The sequence below is a fragment of the Clarias gariepinus genome, chromosome 15, assembly GCF_024256425.1.
Source record: "Clarias gariepinus isolate MV-2021 ecotype Netherlands chromosome 15, CGAR_prim_01v2, whole genome shotgun sequence".
Lineage (NCBI taxonomy): Eukaryota > Metazoa > Chordata > Actinopteri > Siluriformes > Clariidae > Clarias > Clarias gariepinus.
The window spans coordinates 5,499,839-5,518,198 of record NC_071114.1 but is presented as its reverse complement, the minus strand read 5'-3'; the positions used below and the strand labels follow the sequence as shown (position 1 = coordinate 5,518,198).

The 18,360-nt window shown below is 36.8% G+C and overlaps 1 protein-coding gene across 1 annotated transcript in view; it reads left to right on the top strand.

Annotated features, from left to right (window-relative positions):
* LOC128542935 (adhesion G-protein coupled receptor D2) overlaps positions 1-18,360 on the top strand; it is a 67,853-nt gene that overhangs the window by 26,902 nt on the left and 22,591 nt on the right. Inside the window, exons 20-22 of the mRNA XM_053513129.1 lie at positions 8,137-8,178; positions 10,927-10,980; positions 12,698-12,854. Of these exons, the coding sequence (XP_053369104.1) occupies positions 8,137-8,178; positions 10,927-10,980; positions 12,698-12,854 (253 nt within the window). The remainder of the gene's footprint in view (positions 1-8,136; positions 8,179-10,926; positions 10,981-12,697; positions 12,855-18,360) is intronic.

The following is an 18,360-nucleotide window of genomic DNA, read 5'->3' as shown; positions in this document are numbered from 1 at the left end:
AAGCAAGAGCAAAACTATTATCTTGATGTTTAAGATGGCAGGAGGTCCGAATGTGAAATTTAATCAGCGTGAAATTCCTGCACATTAGGCTGTCGGTAGGAAAGGGTTTGTTTAGCTATGGGTGTTGACACATTTTATTTTTCAAATATATGTGCATGAAAGATCAAATCTGATCTTTTAATTTCATTCCAGTGTTATATTTTTAAAATACAAAAGATCAGATTTGCTGGCCTCTACAAGCCTACAAGCCCCTATTAAGGAGGTGTTTCAGGGCTAAAAAATACTATAAGAGTAGGTATAGTTTATGTAAGTTTAAAGATTTAGGTCTTGATAATTTGTTATGACACAACTGTGCCTTATAACTCAACAAGAATGAATTTATTAGCGATGATGTAACCAGATACTAATAGTTTTTATTGCTTTGACTATTTTGTTTCGAACAGTAGAACCTCAGCATACGAATGCCTTCCCAAGACATCGGCATGCCTTTCCATACAATTTTTTACTTCAAGAATTTAAATTTTGCCTCGACGTACAAAGCATTTTTGGCATACAAACGAACGAACGGAACACAAGTTGCATGTACGTCCAGAAGGAATAGAAAAAATTGGTCTTGGACTTCCTTGGGAGACTGCTATCCTATAAAGGATTACCAATGTATACAGTATTACTATATTTCAATATGTATCTTATTTGTTTCATTATGTTGTTAAAAATAAGATAATTAATAAGAATAATACACCAATGCAACACTAAATAGTATAAAGACAAATAAATAAAATAACAATAATTTTGTAATTTTTATTAAAGTAACAGGAACACCTAAAAATATTATTTTATTTTACATTATTTTATTTTATTTTATAAATTATTTTAAAATAATTATTATTTGATCATTTTATCATTTATTTTTTTATTTTTTTATTGAATTAACATTGCATCCTAAATGCTAAGTCGCATGGTCAGAATCATGTCATTTCTAACATTGGCATGTTTGACAGATGAATTTGTATATGGGAAATTCAATCAGTAACTATAATGGAAAAGCTGTGATGTGTTTGAACTCAGGAGAACAGGAACAACTGGGATCTGACAAGAGAAATAATCTGATTAGTTTAAACATCATACAGTTTTAAACCTCATACCTGAGTAAAAAAAAAAAGTTCAAATTCAACTTTCTATTTTTTAAAAACCTCTCTCTTATAACCATTCTTAGGGTTGCCAGATCATACTGATAAAATCCCACCTACACAGAGCTGTAATCTCACCTACCCCAATAAAGAAAACAAGAAAACAGATTAAATATCGGTAGCTTAGTTTCATATTCACATACTTTATTTCACTGAAACTGAGCTAAAGTATTTTTTATTAGAACATTAAAGCTACCTATGATTTTTGTGTGATTGTGTGTAAAATGAATGAATAAAACAAAAAAGGAGAGTCTTTTTTTTGGTTTTTACATTTTTCTGCCCCTTTTATTAATTAAGTGATCTCATTGTTAATATATATACAGTATTTATAGCACATATTCAAATATCATTTTAGAGATATGAAATTTATGATTAACATTTAAAAAAATATTATTATTTTAACACTGCATTTGGAGTGTTTGACAGATGAATTTGTACACAGGAATCTAACTCGAGTGGATGATGTATATTTTTGTGTTAAAAATGCCTAAATCTTTTATATTTAACACACAAGTATGTCTTCGTATTGATTAATCTAAAGTTAAAATTTATTATGCACAGTATAACTCAGAAGTTTTCCTTTGTTTAATAACGACGCTGAGAGCAGCCACAGTGATTTAATGTCACTACCAAACAGTAAAAACATCTGATTTGGAAATAAAACCCTAAAACGAATTCATGGCAGGACATTTACGCTCTTTATTCACTCTGTATAAAAAGAAGTGTTCACTGAGTTGTGCAAAAAACTAAACAAAAATGAAAATAAAATAAAATAACATAAATAAATAGTGAAAGCACCATCAGCAGTCGGGAATAATGTTTTAAATATATATATATAAAATATTTTAATCTTTTAATTTTAAAGCATTTTAATGGTTTTCTATAAATTACTATCTTTAGTAACTATGTGCTTTTACTACTTTTAAACAACTCAGCACCAAGATACTTAGAAATTTTAATAGGTGCCTTTTCATGCAATCCTTTTGCGTTCAGGTAAATATGGGCTGTACGTGGATACGTTGGCAGCTTGATAAGTTTTTACAAGTTTAAATTCATAATAATAAGAAAATAAATTTTATGTTTTTTTTTTTACTTAACTGGATGCAAAACTAAGAGTACTTACTGAACTGTTACTTTTGCATACTATTACACATCTACGACAAACATGTGCATTTAATTCTTAAAATCCTGCGTCTTTTTAAGTTTAGCAAAATGTACAATTTATAACTATAGCAGGCATGTAGCTGTACATGCAGTTTAGCCTGACATAAGAGATATTTTCCGTGATCAAGCTTCCAAACTCAACTTGCATGCAAATGAGGATTTTGGCAAAATCTTGAGACGTCAAATCAAAACGAATAAACAAATGTGCTGTTGTAGCATTCACCCTGTACTAGTCTACCCAGTGTCTCTGAGATACACAAAGCCTACACCATAAAGTGGCTAGCTAATGTACCTAATATATTGTATATATTCTTTTCATTTATTCACTCATCTGACTCTGAGTCTGGATACACCCTGGGATGGAAACCAGTCACACTTTGCTCACACCTCGGACAACTTGGAGTAGCCTGTCTAATGTTGTTTTAGAAATGTGTGATTCATAGTTTAATATAAGATGTAAAATGTTGGTAAAACTTTAAAACAAAATGGGAATAGTTTGACAGAAAAATTGTAAAAAAAAATTTGTTGCCATTTTCTCATTTTGGCAAAATTAATAATATCTGCAGGCATAAAAAAAACTGAATTGAAACCGATAATGATAGGGAAAAGAAACATACTTTTGTTTTTCTATTGTTTTTAATGTTTCCTTTAACATTTCTGAAACTTCATAATTTAAAAGGTTTTCTGTGCAACACAACTTAAATTATAGCGTTTTGCAAAATAATAAAAAATTCTTTCTTAGACATTAATTTTTACAATTTGTGCTTTTTATCCCTCTTGTGATCAATGAAACAAATGACAAAATATTTTCTAACACTTTATGCTCATTTAAATAAAAAATTAAATTAAATCAAAAACTGCTAAAATATGATCTCATTTTGCTGTCATACTCATCATGTATTTATCTATTTATCTTTTTATTAAAATACCCACACAAGCATTCAGTATTTATTGAATGCAATATTTAAAATATTTAGTATTCTGCATTTTTTTTTGTTTTATCCAAGCTGTGTGACTTTGATCCGTTGAAAAACAGATAAACTAGTCATAATGTAACTCGAGTCACTGTGTGCCCTTATGCTTGATGTGTCCTGTTTATTCATTCTTTGCTGTTTGTGATCTTTTCGCTCTTCCGTTCTGTTTTCTGCATCACGCAGCGCCTCCATTATAACCCGTCTTATACTTTATATAATCCTCCTGACTTTATACATCAACAAGGAATGGAGTAACAAACATACTTGGTTACTTGATTTACTTAAACTTTTTTTAAGGGCAGGTTTCCAAAAAATTTGTACATTCTTCTTTCATTTTTTTCTATTGTTGCTTTTTTTTTTTTTTTTTTTTTAAAGCATTTTGTCTCTTATTACTGTAATTACAGCCACATGTATGAGGTCTTCTTGCTCACACGAGGAAAATCCCGACTCTCTTGACCTCGTAGGGACTGAAATAGCAAATAAAAAAGGCATGTTCCCCTGTTTTGTCTAATAATAATAATAATAATAATAATAATAATAATAATAATGACAAAGATTAAAAGGAAGGCCTGAATAGAATATCTGATATTTGATTAGCTGTGGTGCATCCTCTTTAGTTTTGTTGAAGTAGCACGCAGCGCTGCGTGTTTTTGTCGACCTTGGAAATAAGTTGAATGGATTTTCCAGACAAAACGAGGCTACTAAATTAGGCCATTAGCATTTTATTTCCTAATTCACAGTAGAGCTTTATTTATCTCCCTAATAATAGCTCCTGGGTTTAATTTATTCATCTGAACTTATTTTGGGAACAGATCAGAAGAAACACTCACACTTTTACAAAAATACGCGTTTAACAGACAGCGCTGTTCATCTGTTCATCTAGGAATATCTTTCTGCAAAACCACTTATTCGCAAAAACTCCACACACCTTCCACGCGGCCACACGCGGCTCTCCTGTGTGTGTGTGTCACGCTGTTGCATCCAGCTGTTTAATGACTGGGGTGTGCTGAGTGCTATTCGGATTCCCGCTGTTTTAAAGTTCCCCTGAGCGTAACCCCTACCTAGCCTTCAACTTGTGCGCGAAATCACTACCACAACACCCTCACACACTCACGAATACACCTGATACTCCTCGTGTCAACTCCGGGTTGCGCTATTTGCAAAATGAAGAAATTGGTTGCGAACCCGAGATCACGCACGGCCTCCATTCCGCAGAGCAGATCCCGTTCCCCTGTTGTTTTTATGTCACACTAAAATGAGAAAACAACTGTTTATTATTAATCTTAATTATAAGACTCAGAACATCATAAACTTTGTCTTTTCATTTCTTGAATTAATCATTGAATTAATAATCTTAGAGCGTCTCAAAGAGATATATTTAAATGTATTCCACAGATTATAGATTATAGATTATTATGTTATATAACTATGGGTTGCTAAAATTGAGATTATAGATGAGAGCAACAAAGCAACCTTGTCTTTTGTTTTGTTATTTTATCATTTCACATTCTAAGTGGTGGAACAGAAAAGCTGTCTCCTCTAGAGATCAGGAGCCGAAGGAGCAAAAATCAAGCTGAAACTAGTCAATCAGGCGCGCATGAGGAAAATGATGGATAGCACTTTCAAAAACGTCTAAAGCACATGTTAGTCTTCACCTGCCATATGATGGGAGAGTCCAGTAAACAAACTGTGGGGAGAAAAATGCTTAATTATTAGCACAATAAGTTTGTCCTGATGCCAGAGTTTAGCCAGTTCTTTGTTTTTTTTCCCCCGTTCAAGTCAAACCAGGATTTTTGATTGTACAGAATAACAGAACACGGTTATTATGAGAGTAAAAACTCTCTTTATTTCCTTTATATAATCTCCTGCTATACTAATGCACTTACATCAAGGTGGAAAGTTTTCTCATTACGCCGGAGACATGATCGTACCGTCTGCTCCACATCTGAAACCCTGGCCTCCCAGGAACCCCTTCACGTGGAAATGTCCTGGAGCGAGGTCAGGACTGTACGGGGGAATGTGGCGATAACTCCCGGCCGAGTTCCTGTAATGTGCAAGTGGTGCTGGTGAACGATTGTGTGTATCGTCTTTCATGAACCTTCTTTAAAACACGGCTAGGAGTGGTTTTACACCTTGGTTTGACTCGAACACCCCTTATGTTTATGTTAGCTTGTGTAACGTTGTGCTAAGATTAGCTGGCTAGCCTGATATAAAAAAAAAACATCTTGTTCTTCCACTTTAGCACTGTTGTTGCATCGTTGGATTTTCAGTTGTGCGTCTTTATTCTTATGTATTCTAAAATTAACCCAGTTTTGAGGCGTGTAACCAAAAAACGCAACGTAAATATTAATTCCAGGAACGACACCGGCGACTCTGCCGCCAAGTAAGTGACGGTAAATATTTTACACTGCAATGTCACAAAGCATTCGCTCAGATGACAGAAAGCTGTCATGCTCTCTCTCTCTCTCTCTCTCTCTCTCTCTCTCTCTTTCACACCACCACCTCCGCCGCAGCCGCCGCCGCCGACACCCATCGCCTCGACACTGCGTCTCTTTAATCATGGTTTTCATCTCGCTACATTGAAATTTCGGTTACCAAGGACAGCATCATAAATAAAAATGGCTTTGTGGGGATTTTAGCCTGCAACTTTTTGTCGTGCATTAGAGGAGACTGTGAAAGGAAAAGGAGAGGAAGTAAAGACGAGGTGGTCATCTGTGAAAATTGATTACCATTTATTACGCTCAGGATGGAGAGGGAAAGTAAGTAAAAGCTCAAAGGTACACATCCATAAAGGAAGGATGAGAGACGACTAAGTGAAAAGCAAGATGAATTTCTGGAGTCTGTTGTCCCGTAATGACGAGCGAGAGCCTTTATTCATGGCAGCGCAGGATGCAGTGTAGTCTCTGCTCAGGTGAATAGAGAGAGCATTGTAAGTGCTGATGTACAGTAAGGACTTTAAACTGTACTGATTTTTCAGCTCGAAGGCAAAAGATCGAACGGCAGCGGAATAAAAAAGCAGTTCTGTTTGTTTTTCAGGTTTTCGAGTGCAAAGTTTCTGACTTCTTGTCCACACACGAATATACAGAATTGTAACTAGTTTTGGTTTTTAGGAACGTCTCCGTTCTTCTTCCTTTACTTAGTGCGTGTTCTGGTTATGCAAATAAAAAGTCTGCGCTCCATCACCCCAGTCTCACGGGTAACATGTTTACAGAAAGCACTTTTTGTTTACTGATTTTTATTCATTTATCATTTTTTTTTTACTCATGCAATTGTTTCCTAATTAATGCGCACGCTTTGTTTGATCTCCAGCTATACTTTGAAAGCAGACATTTTTCGACGAGTTCAAAAGAGAAAAACAAAAAACAAAAACGAAACACATTTACATCCGCTCTATTTTTATAGTTGTTTTGCACTTGATATTACCGGATTAACATTTTTAAGCAGTTCATCGTTTTGATGATACTTGTTTTTAAATTCAATTATATTCTAATCGCTTGTGGGTTCCTATTTTTTGTGTTTTTGTGTTTTTTTTGTAAATATATATATATATATAGATACTGTAGATAAGGAATGTTTCTCCCCACTTTGTTAAAACAGAACTAAATTAATTAGGAATAAGCATCGTGATCAAAAATATGCTAATCAAAAACATTTGGAGTGCAAAGAAAAAAAAAAAGTTACGCATTAGTAAGTTACGATCCGCTGGGTGTTGGTTCAGTAAGCCAAGAAGCAAAGCTTGTTTAAGGACAAAACTGTATAATTTATTGATTTAAAACATGGATATACTGTACGGTATTACGTCTAACTTATAGCATCAATAAGCAAGTTTTTTTTTAATGGTTTTCATTACTCTTAAATCCAGGAATCTTGACACGGATCATAAATATAGCGAGGATCCCTCAGGTCAAAGCTTTCCACATGACTTTGGATAATGAAGCGAACTGACACCCACTGAGTCCAGATTTGAGTTTGGGCCTCCATCAATTTGTCTAAATGAATCTGTTGAGTTCTCGCTGTAGCAAATTGGATTTTACAAAACTCTTGATTGATTGATTGATCGATTGATTGACAGTTACGTGTCATACACGTGGAACAGCCCTTTTTGGGTTGAAAGCAAAATATTGTTTTCCATTCTTTACGTTCAGTGCTTATCAGTCGAACAGGGAAGTTCTTCCGATCCCATTCAGAAAAAAATCCTCTTTGTCAGTCGCGTCCTTTAGAACGAGCAGAATTGTGTTGAACCGTAAATGCACATCGTAACCTTTCAAAAAAGGGACAATGCTGGAAATAAAAATAAATAAAAAGATAAATATTCACCACTCATTGTCCACCCAAGGACATTTTATATTCATCATATTCTTTTTTTTTTTTTTGGATGTGGACTCGAAGTAGTTTCGAATAGTTTTTTCCCTTTCTAAGATTTTTTATTCTACATTTATCTATTCTGCTGATTGTTCTTTCCCGGGTCTCGGCTTAAGTGAGTAAAGTGAACACTTCAGGTTCTTAAGGTGCTCATACAGTATGTGAGAAAAAAACAGAGAAATCCTTGGGTTATAAGGTTTTATAAGCGGTCGGGGTATTATCTGTGAACAAAAGTTTTTTTTCTTTTTCTTAAATGAACTAAAAAAAATATTAAGTTGTTTGGATTTTATTTTTTTTGTATTCTGCATATACTTTTTAACAACAACAACAACAACAATAATAATAATAATAATAATAATAATAATAATAATAATAATAATGAAACCTTAACAGCATTTTTCTTCTATGTTCTTTTTGTTCTGTTTCCTCCCTTTTCCCCTCCGCAGGGTCTCTTTATCTTCCTGATATATGGCGTGTACAACACAGAGGTGAGTCTGCAGTGTGTCTCAAGGCTGACTGACTGATTGAGTGAGAGAAATGACAAGTTTCTGATGCCTCCTCACCAATGGGATATGTTTTTTTGGTTTTTATTTTTGTTTTTTCCTTCTTTTTTTTCCCTCTCCCCCAACACATGGATGTCCCACTGCCCTTCATGCTTGGGCTAACTTATATGCATCCAGATCTGCCATTAACCACTGACACGCAGAGTAAAGAGCCAGTCATTCCTCAAGCACATTGGACAATATTTCACTGCCTCTTTAAGTTTTTAAACTCACAGCCCTCCATTTAACATCCTGACGTTAAGTCCCTGCCAGGCCGGGACACCTTTTCTGGAAGTGGTGGGGTAAAAACCAAACCAAAAGAGAGAGACAGAGCATGAATATATTCAGGACGCATGGTAATGTCATACAACATTTAGATGCTGTTTGAGAGGGAAATTTATAGGGGTGAGGATAAAATATTAAAAGGTTTAATGCATGAGTTTTTTTTTTTTTTTTTTGTAAATCGTCCTGTCTGAACTCAAAATAAAAACAGGCATAATGCATGGAATAAGATCTGGCTATAGATCATCTTTTATATTTGTATGCATGGAGGACACGCTCCGAATTTGCATTGGGCTAAAGTTTCTTTTTGAAATATTTTAAAGAACTAAAATAATTTTCCATTAAACATTTCTTACTGAATATTGGCAGACCAATGGGGGAAAAAATCACATTCAAGGATGCTGTCAAAAAATGGGGAAAAAAAAGGAAGCATTTGCATAGCTTAGTAAGTGTGCACAAGGTCACAGCCTCCCACTATATAGACTTGCCCCCTCCACCACCTCCGGCACCCTGGCACAGGCTAAACGTTTCCCCTCCTTTTGTCTTCTTTCACTCATCCCTTTTCACTCTCTAAAAAAAAAAAGAAAAAAAGGTGAGGAGGTGGCCCTGAGTCAGAGCCCTGCTTTGCCACGGCAGAGTCTTTCTCCCTCTCTGTGGACTCTCTCGACGCAACGTAGAATAAATCATCGCCGCATTCTTGCTTAAGTGGCTTTTTTAGTGCTTCTGAATCTATTTTCCAACTACAGCCTTCCCTTGACCCTGGGGTCTGCACAATTTGTGAGCAACCCATGTTTGCTTTATTACCTTTTTCAAAGAGGGGTTTTGTAAATATAAAGTATATTAATCTTTCCCTTTTTTTTACATTATTTTCTCCCGCTTGCTCTTGACTTATTATTATGATTAGTAATTTTTTTCTCTACACTGTTTTGTTTTTTGTTTCTCTTCTATCAGTCGCAGATCAAACCCGCAGATCATCACACCATGAATAAAATCCTGAATTATGATTCTGAAAATGAATTAATCCGATAGGTCTAAATGGAGGACGTGTTTTGTGTCATTATGTATCATTTATTATATATTTATTATATATTTATATAATATAATATTTATATATTTATTTATCAAAACCCCTCAATAAGGAAGTGTTTATTCTGCAGTAATAACTGTATATTAATAAGGTGATGCTTCCTCTGCTTTTTCTTCTCGATGACATCATTTTCTTTCCCTTTATTCCAAAAAAAAAACACCAGGTAACTTATACATTAATTACATTCAAAATATTTACATTTTGCATTAAACATTGGTTTAAAGTTATAAAGTTATAGAAATACCCCCAAAATACTGATCAGCCACAACACTACCTCCATCACCATTTGAATTGAATGACACTGATTATATACTAGTTATACTGTATATCATAAACCATATAATTATATTCCAGTAAACTTGTTACAGGATCACAGGCACCCAAGGTAAATTTATTCCAGTCTTCGGTCCGATCCCATAAAAAAGCCAATGCAGCACAAATTTCCTCCCCAAAAAAGTGAACTTGTGCATCACAGCTTAATCAGGTCTGATCCAGTTTGCATCGTCTAATATTTAAAGGATCTGCTGGTAACTGCTGCTAGCGTGGGGTTAGTAATTAAAATAAAATTACAATAGCAAATGTAAGATTCAATCAGCCTTTTGCTAACATGGCAACATTTTATTTATAATTAGCATGAGTCGATGTCACATGGTATTACCATTGAAAGTGCATAACGTTACAAAAATCTTAAAATCGGCATGTCTTTGGACTGTGGGAGGAAACCGGAGTACCCAGAGGAAACCCACCAAGCACGGGGAGAACATGCAAACGCCATACACACAGACCCCGAAGCAGGAATCGAACCCTTCACCCTGGAGGTGCGAGGCCACAGTACTAGCCACTACGCCACCTATGTTATGTTATATACTATTATTCCACATTTGAACTTGACAAATAAAATGTTTACCGGATTAGCAGCGCTCTTATGAAAATGTTCTTTCCAAGTTTGCTTCCATCAATATCTATCTTTCCTTTCTTTTCTCCCCTGACTGAACAAACGCAATCGTTTCCTGCTCTCTCCTGCAGCACTTTATTTCCGCGGCACTCGGCGCGAGGCGACAGATGATGATCCAGGCCGCTCTCTTTACTTTCGCGGCTCTGCATGTCACTTTCATCTCCCATTACCCGTGACGAACTGGAACGCTTGCGCCTGCTCTGAGTCTGTTATGCGCAGTGACGTTTACACAATTGCTCGTCATTTGTTGTTCGGTTTCATGCATGCATGCATGTGTGTGTGTGTGTGTGTGTGTATATATGTATATGTATGTACAGTATATTTCTCTCACTGGGTTGTTTTATTTCTTTTTTTATTTTTTATTTCACAGATCCGCAGCACGGTTAACAGGCTCAAGCAGCGAAGGAAAGCGCAGAATTTTTCCGTAAGCTGAAAAAAACCCCCAAAGTGGTTCATGCATCTGTGTCTAAGTCCAAATGTTTATAGAACGAACGGAGAAATTACAGTAAATACATTTCTATAAACTTCTAAGACATTTGATTTTAATGTAGCTGATGGAGGACAGCCTTCCTTGGTGGCCATAGTTAGATTTATTTATTTATTTATTTATTTATTTATACGTAAATAAATGATAGTTCTCCTCCATAATCCTCTTTTTCCCCCCTTTTTTTTTTGCACTCTGGCCTCCTCAATCCCGGTAATGTCAGCGCCTGGGCCAGGGTTACAAGTTTTCTAATCCCGCACAAGATTGTCCCCTGATATTAAACTGTCAGCTGAGTATTTATAAGCAGTGCTGCTGTTCGTTGGAGATCACTTAGCCCCTGTAGTTTAAAAGTAGTTAATAGCCGCTTCCTCCGTGTCCCCCTCACCTTTGTGCTCCACACACTCACACACACACACACACACACACACACACACACACACACACACACACACAAACTTCCCATTAAGTCCACCGTGTCCGAGTTGTCCCTTTATGAATGATCATATTAACTCTTCTCCGGGCTAGTCATGGTTTATAGCCCCCGGCAGTTTGTCCCTCCCGGTCCGGGCGCGGCACCCGGTCATCGCCGGCCGAATGAGACAATTTCTAAAGGTAGATTGATTTTAGTATCCACCCCCCCCCAGCCCAACCCCTCCTTCTTCTTGCCTTTGACCCCAACTTGACAGATCTGACACCATTAAGAGACTGAGGCTGAGTAAAAAATGACTGGTGCCCCGAACGCCAGTGCCAGGTAGCGGCTGATATATATCGTAACATGCTGTATTAGCACCGGGACCCCGTTTGCCCTCTCTGGGCAATTTAACAATTTCCTAAGTCGACAGTATGCGAGCTGTATGCTGCGTATCGCTGGTGCTGTTTTGCTTCATAAATCCATGGGGAGACATTCTGTATCTAGTGCTATGACTCTACACACACACAAACACACACACGCACAACATGTGCTCATCTTTAGCGGACAGAAACACAGTGTATACAATCCTATCAGGTATAGAGAAGAACCGGGTGTTTGTTTTGTTTACAATTTGATTTAGTGTGTGATTTTTTTTTTTTGTGGTTAAATAAAATTTGTTTTTTTGACGTGCAAAGCCTACAAACCCTCCAGCGTCTTTGATCACATGTTTTTTTCTCCCTATATATATATATATTGGAGCAGGCCGGACCAGCCGTGTTAACGCGCTTAATTCCGACTGTCTCCTGACCTGAATGACCTCACACTTGTACACACTGTGGCAGATTGCTTGGAGGAATAAAGCTGTCAGTTGTACCGGCCAAATAAAAAACGACCCCTCTTTCAATACTCGCAGGGTCCGGGTCCATGACAGTGCTGAAATATAGATATAAATTGGAAGCAGATTAGTTTTTTGATCCTAATTCAAGTTTTGACACGATACAGGATGGAAACGAGTCGGGTTATACCGACTGCATATGTGTGCGTTTCCAATGGCGTGAAATAAAGAGCAAACAAGCATGCCTGGATGACGATTGCATCGATGATTTCAGGAAAGATGATAGAAGAGATTTTTTTGGTGTGAAGCATCTCTTCTTGGCAAAAAAATGAGTTATGTGTCTGTGTTTGATAGATATTAACATAAGGATCGTTTACGTCATTTAATTAACGATCTCTGTTTCTTCCCAGAACTGTAGCAGCTCCAGACCGTCCAGCTCCATAACCAGCTCTCAGCATGGCAGCTCCCCGGTACCGGGCGCTTTGGGTCGGCATGATTTCTGCTCCGATCAGCCGGGAAGCCTCTCCACATCCAGCCACTGCAGCAGTCTGAGTCTCAGCACTGGGAGTAAGTGACTCTTTGCTTGGTTTTACTCGTCATACCAGAACACTTTTTTTAGTCATGTCTATGTGTCTAAGTTATGAGTGTGTGTGTGTGTGTGTGTGGTAGGGTGGTTGAGAAAGTGGATATGTAAAGCAGAGAAATCTGTGCTGCATTAGAAGTCGAGGAAAGAATAGTGAGTGGTGGGGAGCTTGAACTTCAGAATGACAGCTCTGTTTTGGGCCGTAACATTCTCCAGACCCGGCAGACTGCAGAGCTCCGTTTGCCTTTTCTGACCTCAACATTATTGGGTTGCATCACGGTAATTGGCAAGGGGCTGCATGCCAACTAGATTCTTCCAGAAAGAAGAGAAGGGGAGAGATTTTTACAGCTGGGGCGTCGATACGGGGGGAGGCTAACCTCGTTAATTCATAACTTACAAAGTTAACATTTAGGGATTGATGCTTGATTAAAAAAAAAGTGTAAAAAAAAAAAATGAAATCCCAGTTTAATTTATTGCAGCTCAGCTCTGAGAACTGATTTCAAACATTCTGCATAATGTTTAGTATATTTATAATCGGCCAAAACACAGTGTTGGTGTTGATTTATTTTTTTATGTTATACATATAATACAGAAAATGTGTGTATCACACAAGCTACTTCTGAGGTTTATGCAATGTCGTGTTACATTGCGCTAACTTCAGATGCTTTAGAGAGATGATTTTATATGTGCTTCACTGTCTCATTTAAAAACAATAATCATTTAAAATGCAAATTATTCATATTTTTGTATTGATATTAAAATTGGCATAAGCTTCTTAAAGCATATGACCTTTAAAAATTTATTTATGCTTAAATTAAAGAATTCTGTGCAAAATGAAGGATTTTTTTTTTCACAGAAAAATCTGTAGTGTCCGTAACCATGTCAAATTCATGCAGTTACACTTCAGCATTTTAGAGTAGTACACTTGTTCAGGTTTATGTCTTTTCATCTGAATGACAGTTAAGATCGTTAAAATTCAAAAAACGTTCCGGACACTAAAACATAAAAGGGCATAAAAATTGTATTTAGCAAACGTGTTTCCTTTTATTTGATAAAAATATAAATGTTTATGTATGTTTATAAAAAAAAATTAAGCATGGATCCGGAGATAAGAAGCATTAAATATTATGAAAAATGGCGTTATATGATCCTGTTTGAAAAGTTTTACCTGGGTGAGACACTTTTTAGCATTAATACCATGTTTAGGCCTAATGTAATGTATAAAAATTACTATTATTTACTGTTAATTACTCTTATTTATACTAAATAACTTTTATACTATGCATAGTACTGCGCAAAAGTTTTGAGCCTTCTCTCATTTTTTCATATTTTGCTTTTAAAGAACTGGACTTTCTTATATTTTAAATGTTATTTTGAACAATGCTTCTTCTGCCACTCATTTTCAGTCCAGTCCCTCCCTGTACCTGAGCAGTTTCATTGAATGTTTTTTATTTGTTAAGCCATACAGTGACCTCTAAATCATTCAAGCATAAAAAAAACCCCATCTAACTAGTGAGAAACAGGTGGAGATGATGACAGATGATCAGGACGGTGATTAGTGTACTGGTGATGGAACAGACGAGAGGGGATATGAGGTCGCTGCTGAGGTCGTTACATTAACAACCAATTGTTTTAATTGTATCTTCAAGCACTTGTGCAGTTCCTTTGTTCCTGTTTCTATAATATAATCTACGTCATTTCATTTAGTTTAAAGTGATAAAAATAAAGCTTAAGACTTTTGCACAGTACTGTATGTTAAACAATTAAATAAAGAAGTTTAATTAATTATTTTAGTTCATTATTTTAAGGGTGTTTCCTGTTTCTTTTATAACACATCCAAGGCAATGTGTCCCATGATTGATTGATTGAAAAAGAAGATACAGATAGAAAACATACAGCGAGACATCCTGCACATGTGTGTATGGTTGTGTCTATGTTGCTAAGCGTTGCGCATGTGGCATCCTTACATAGTTTCCCTTATGTTCCCAAGGTCAAGTACTGCTTTGTGGAAGCATGCACAAGAAACGCAAACCATTTAAGAATGTTTATTATTATTATTATTATTATTATTATTATTATTATTATTTTCATTGCTTTATACTTGCTCAAAATATTTCCAGTGCCCGAGCATTACCAAGTGTATGAGATATTATTGTGTGCCGGAGATGATGGAATCTCAAGGCATGATGGAAAGCACAAGTGCATGTTGAGTTGTGACAAGTAGTGAGTTTTTAGTGGGAAAAAAAAAAGAAACGAATAAATAAAAAAGGAAAAATGGTCTCTTTACATGGTTTATGTTTAGACAGAAGGTTAAAGGTCATCACGCTAATATATAGCATGCCAGCGCACTCTTACTCGTTTTGAATAGACGTGGCCTCTTTTAACAAAATTACTTTTAATTCTCCTTTAAGCCACATTGTTGTGGTTTTCTTGAACGAAATAATTCAATTTTCTTTTAAGACTCAGCTGTGACATATGATATGGACTTTTTTTTTTTTTTGCTATATTTTTTATGTTATAATAACAAGCTCCGAAATAGCCCACAATCTGTCCGGCCTACAGAATGAATTAGACATTTTACAGCAAATATGATTCTTTTAAACACTGCGTACCTGGAAAATCTGATGTTAGAACCAATCCAAGGTTACACTAATGACACGATCATTAAAATGAGCTTTCACGGTGCAAATCTAAAAAACGTAAGGGCCACCAGGTTTGAATGACTGGGTGCGTTGGAAATGGTGTATTAATCCGCAGGGTGTCGCAATTGATTTTTTCTCACTGATCATGACAGATGATGATCAGGCCGAGGATTGGTTTACTGGTGATGCTGAATGCCGAGTGGTCGGAACAGACGAGAGGGGAAATGAGGTTATGATTTGGACTTGCTTCAGTTGCTCAGGTCTAGACTATGTAACGTTATGTGGCAATAAAATGAAGTCAGACGACGACCTGAATGATCACATCTATAGACATCTTTTTTTCCCCTGATGGCACGGCCATATTCCAGAGTGGTTCAAGGAAGGCACGAGGAATCATTTGTGTGACTGCCAGGTTGTGTAGGAAACTTACAAGTGTAAGGAACAAAAACAATATTAAAAAAAATATATATATTTTTTTAAATGACACCAAAGTAAAACATGTACACTATGCATGTTTTGCACCAAATGAAATGTGCTTTATCACATCAATGCAAGTGTTTCTACGCATATAAGAGCTGACCTTGGCAGCTGCATGAAAAGAGGGTTTAAAGGAGCTGAATGTTTAGTGAAAATGCGGTTCAGAATAAAGTTGCGTAGCTGCCGAGTGCAGTATCTGAGCGTTTGATTGGAGCTTTTTCTTGTAAATAGCAAAATAAACAGCAAGCACAGAGCGCTGTCACTCGAGATGCTGTTTACATTCCTGCCCCATTCCTCGCTCAAACTGGTGATAGTCTTTCTTCATTTCGCACAAAACACTTCTAATGCTACTATGAAAACTAATTTAAAAAATGATAGATAAAGAGTTTCACAACAAGTTTCAAATTTCAACTCCAAGATCATGTCAACTTCAAGTTCATAAGGCATGTTTGTGCGGCTGGCTCGCTGCTTTATACATATGACTGCGGAATGATGTGTGATAAAAGGACCCTTGATGGATGGCAGCTTTGTGTAGCCCACCATCCATTAGAGCTATTTATTTATTTATTTATTTATGAAAGAGTCTGGTTATTCAGTCAGAGTGCCAGTAGCGAGTTTGCTGCCGCTGAAGGGTACAACACTGCCACCTGGCATCTAAACCACTCTTTAGTTGTTGTTGCACATCACACCTAACCCTAGGCAGGTTCATGTATAGGATTTCTCATCTTGGCTTTCTCGGTAAGTGATGGCTATCCTCATCGTCTCACTAACCTTCTCCTTAATTGTTGACAGATGTCAGGACTCTACTTTCTCTCCTCATGTGTCGATCTGTATTTATGTTTAAGATGAAAATGTCCTCAATACTTAGTCTTTAATGAAATCTGCCCAGGCGTGTCCAACAGTGAGATGATTTGGGAATTGGTAACAATCTTCGAAATCACTTTAGCATTTTGGACTATCAAGGTTATGCCTAAGGTGTGTCGAAACCACATCCACAGCCAGGAGACCGAGAGAGGAGAAGGTTGTATCTTGTCTGTAGTTCTCACAAAGCCAATCCTGGGTGTCTATGAGCTCATGTATGTATAAGAGGGCAGATAGCAGTTTCCACTAAGTTTGTGTTACATGTATTTGCAATGATGCATGAGGAAAGGAAGCATGAGGAAGGATGGGAATCAGCCAAACCATCCATCTGTCATCGACGGTTTATCCGAAATTGGGTCTTTATCCGAAACCTTTGGGGAAGGGAAGAAGTTTGGAAGTTCGGCCAAAACAACTGTACTGCTGGAATTCCTGGGCATTTTATACGTGAAGATTTTTTAGGTAGTTTTTGCTAACGTAGCTAACAAAGTTATTAGACTATGGATCAGAAGGTTCGAGGTTTAAAACCCCAGCACCACCAAGTTGCCCTGGTTGGACCCTTAAGCAAGCCTGTTAACCCTCAACTAAGTTTTCGAGTTTTGAAACAACTAAGTAAGTTGCTCCGGATAAGGCCGTCTGCCAAATAGTGTAAATATTATTATTAATATTTAGTATTAGAGAAATCTGGATAACGTTTTATACCCTTTTTAGGGGGTGGGGGTTGTTCTTCCTAATTTATTTCTAGCCAATTAGAAATTAGAATTAGAAATCTGTCTCTTTGATAGAGCACTCTGCCATAAAGGGCGACAAGAACCTACTAGTAAGGGGAAACTCTTGCAACATCAGGGATGGCATACACGCAGAGCAAAGCGCTATCCGCTTGCATGTTGTTATGAAGCTGCACGTAGGCTATTAGCATCATCACCTCTGTTAGCTGTATTAGCGTCAAAAATCACTATGCAGAGTTATGGAAGAACTCTGTTTTATGGTACAATAACTACTGGTTCTAAAGTCAATAGAGGTTGGTCCATATAAGTTAACTTCCTGAACATTCATGAACAGAGCAAATAAAAATTTCGGTACCGAACACACCTTGTCACAAAAGTCTTGCGTCTTGCCAATCCCGCTTAGGCAATACCAATGGAATTCTTTTTCCGTCTCCTCCTCTTTCTAAATTCGTTTTAGATTCATTATCGTATCGGATCGAAATTATTAACCTTTTGACGAAGGAGAATTAAATGCAAACTGTTCACAGAGGTCTCAGCTCAGTTCCAGTCCCAACACTAAATCAAAGTTTTCAGTCCATAGCTCCTGTACCTTGAGGTGACCTCATCTAAAACAGCGTGCTACATTCCGGCCCCGCCGGAGCTCTGTGGTGCGACGGAGGAATTATGAATTGTTGATGAGGGGGTCTGGCAGGTTGAAGAAGGTGGTCCAAGTTTTCAGGGTGGGGGTTGTGGGCTGAAACCAATGGCGCATCGAGACACTTGTCACCCAACATGGCGGCCATAGA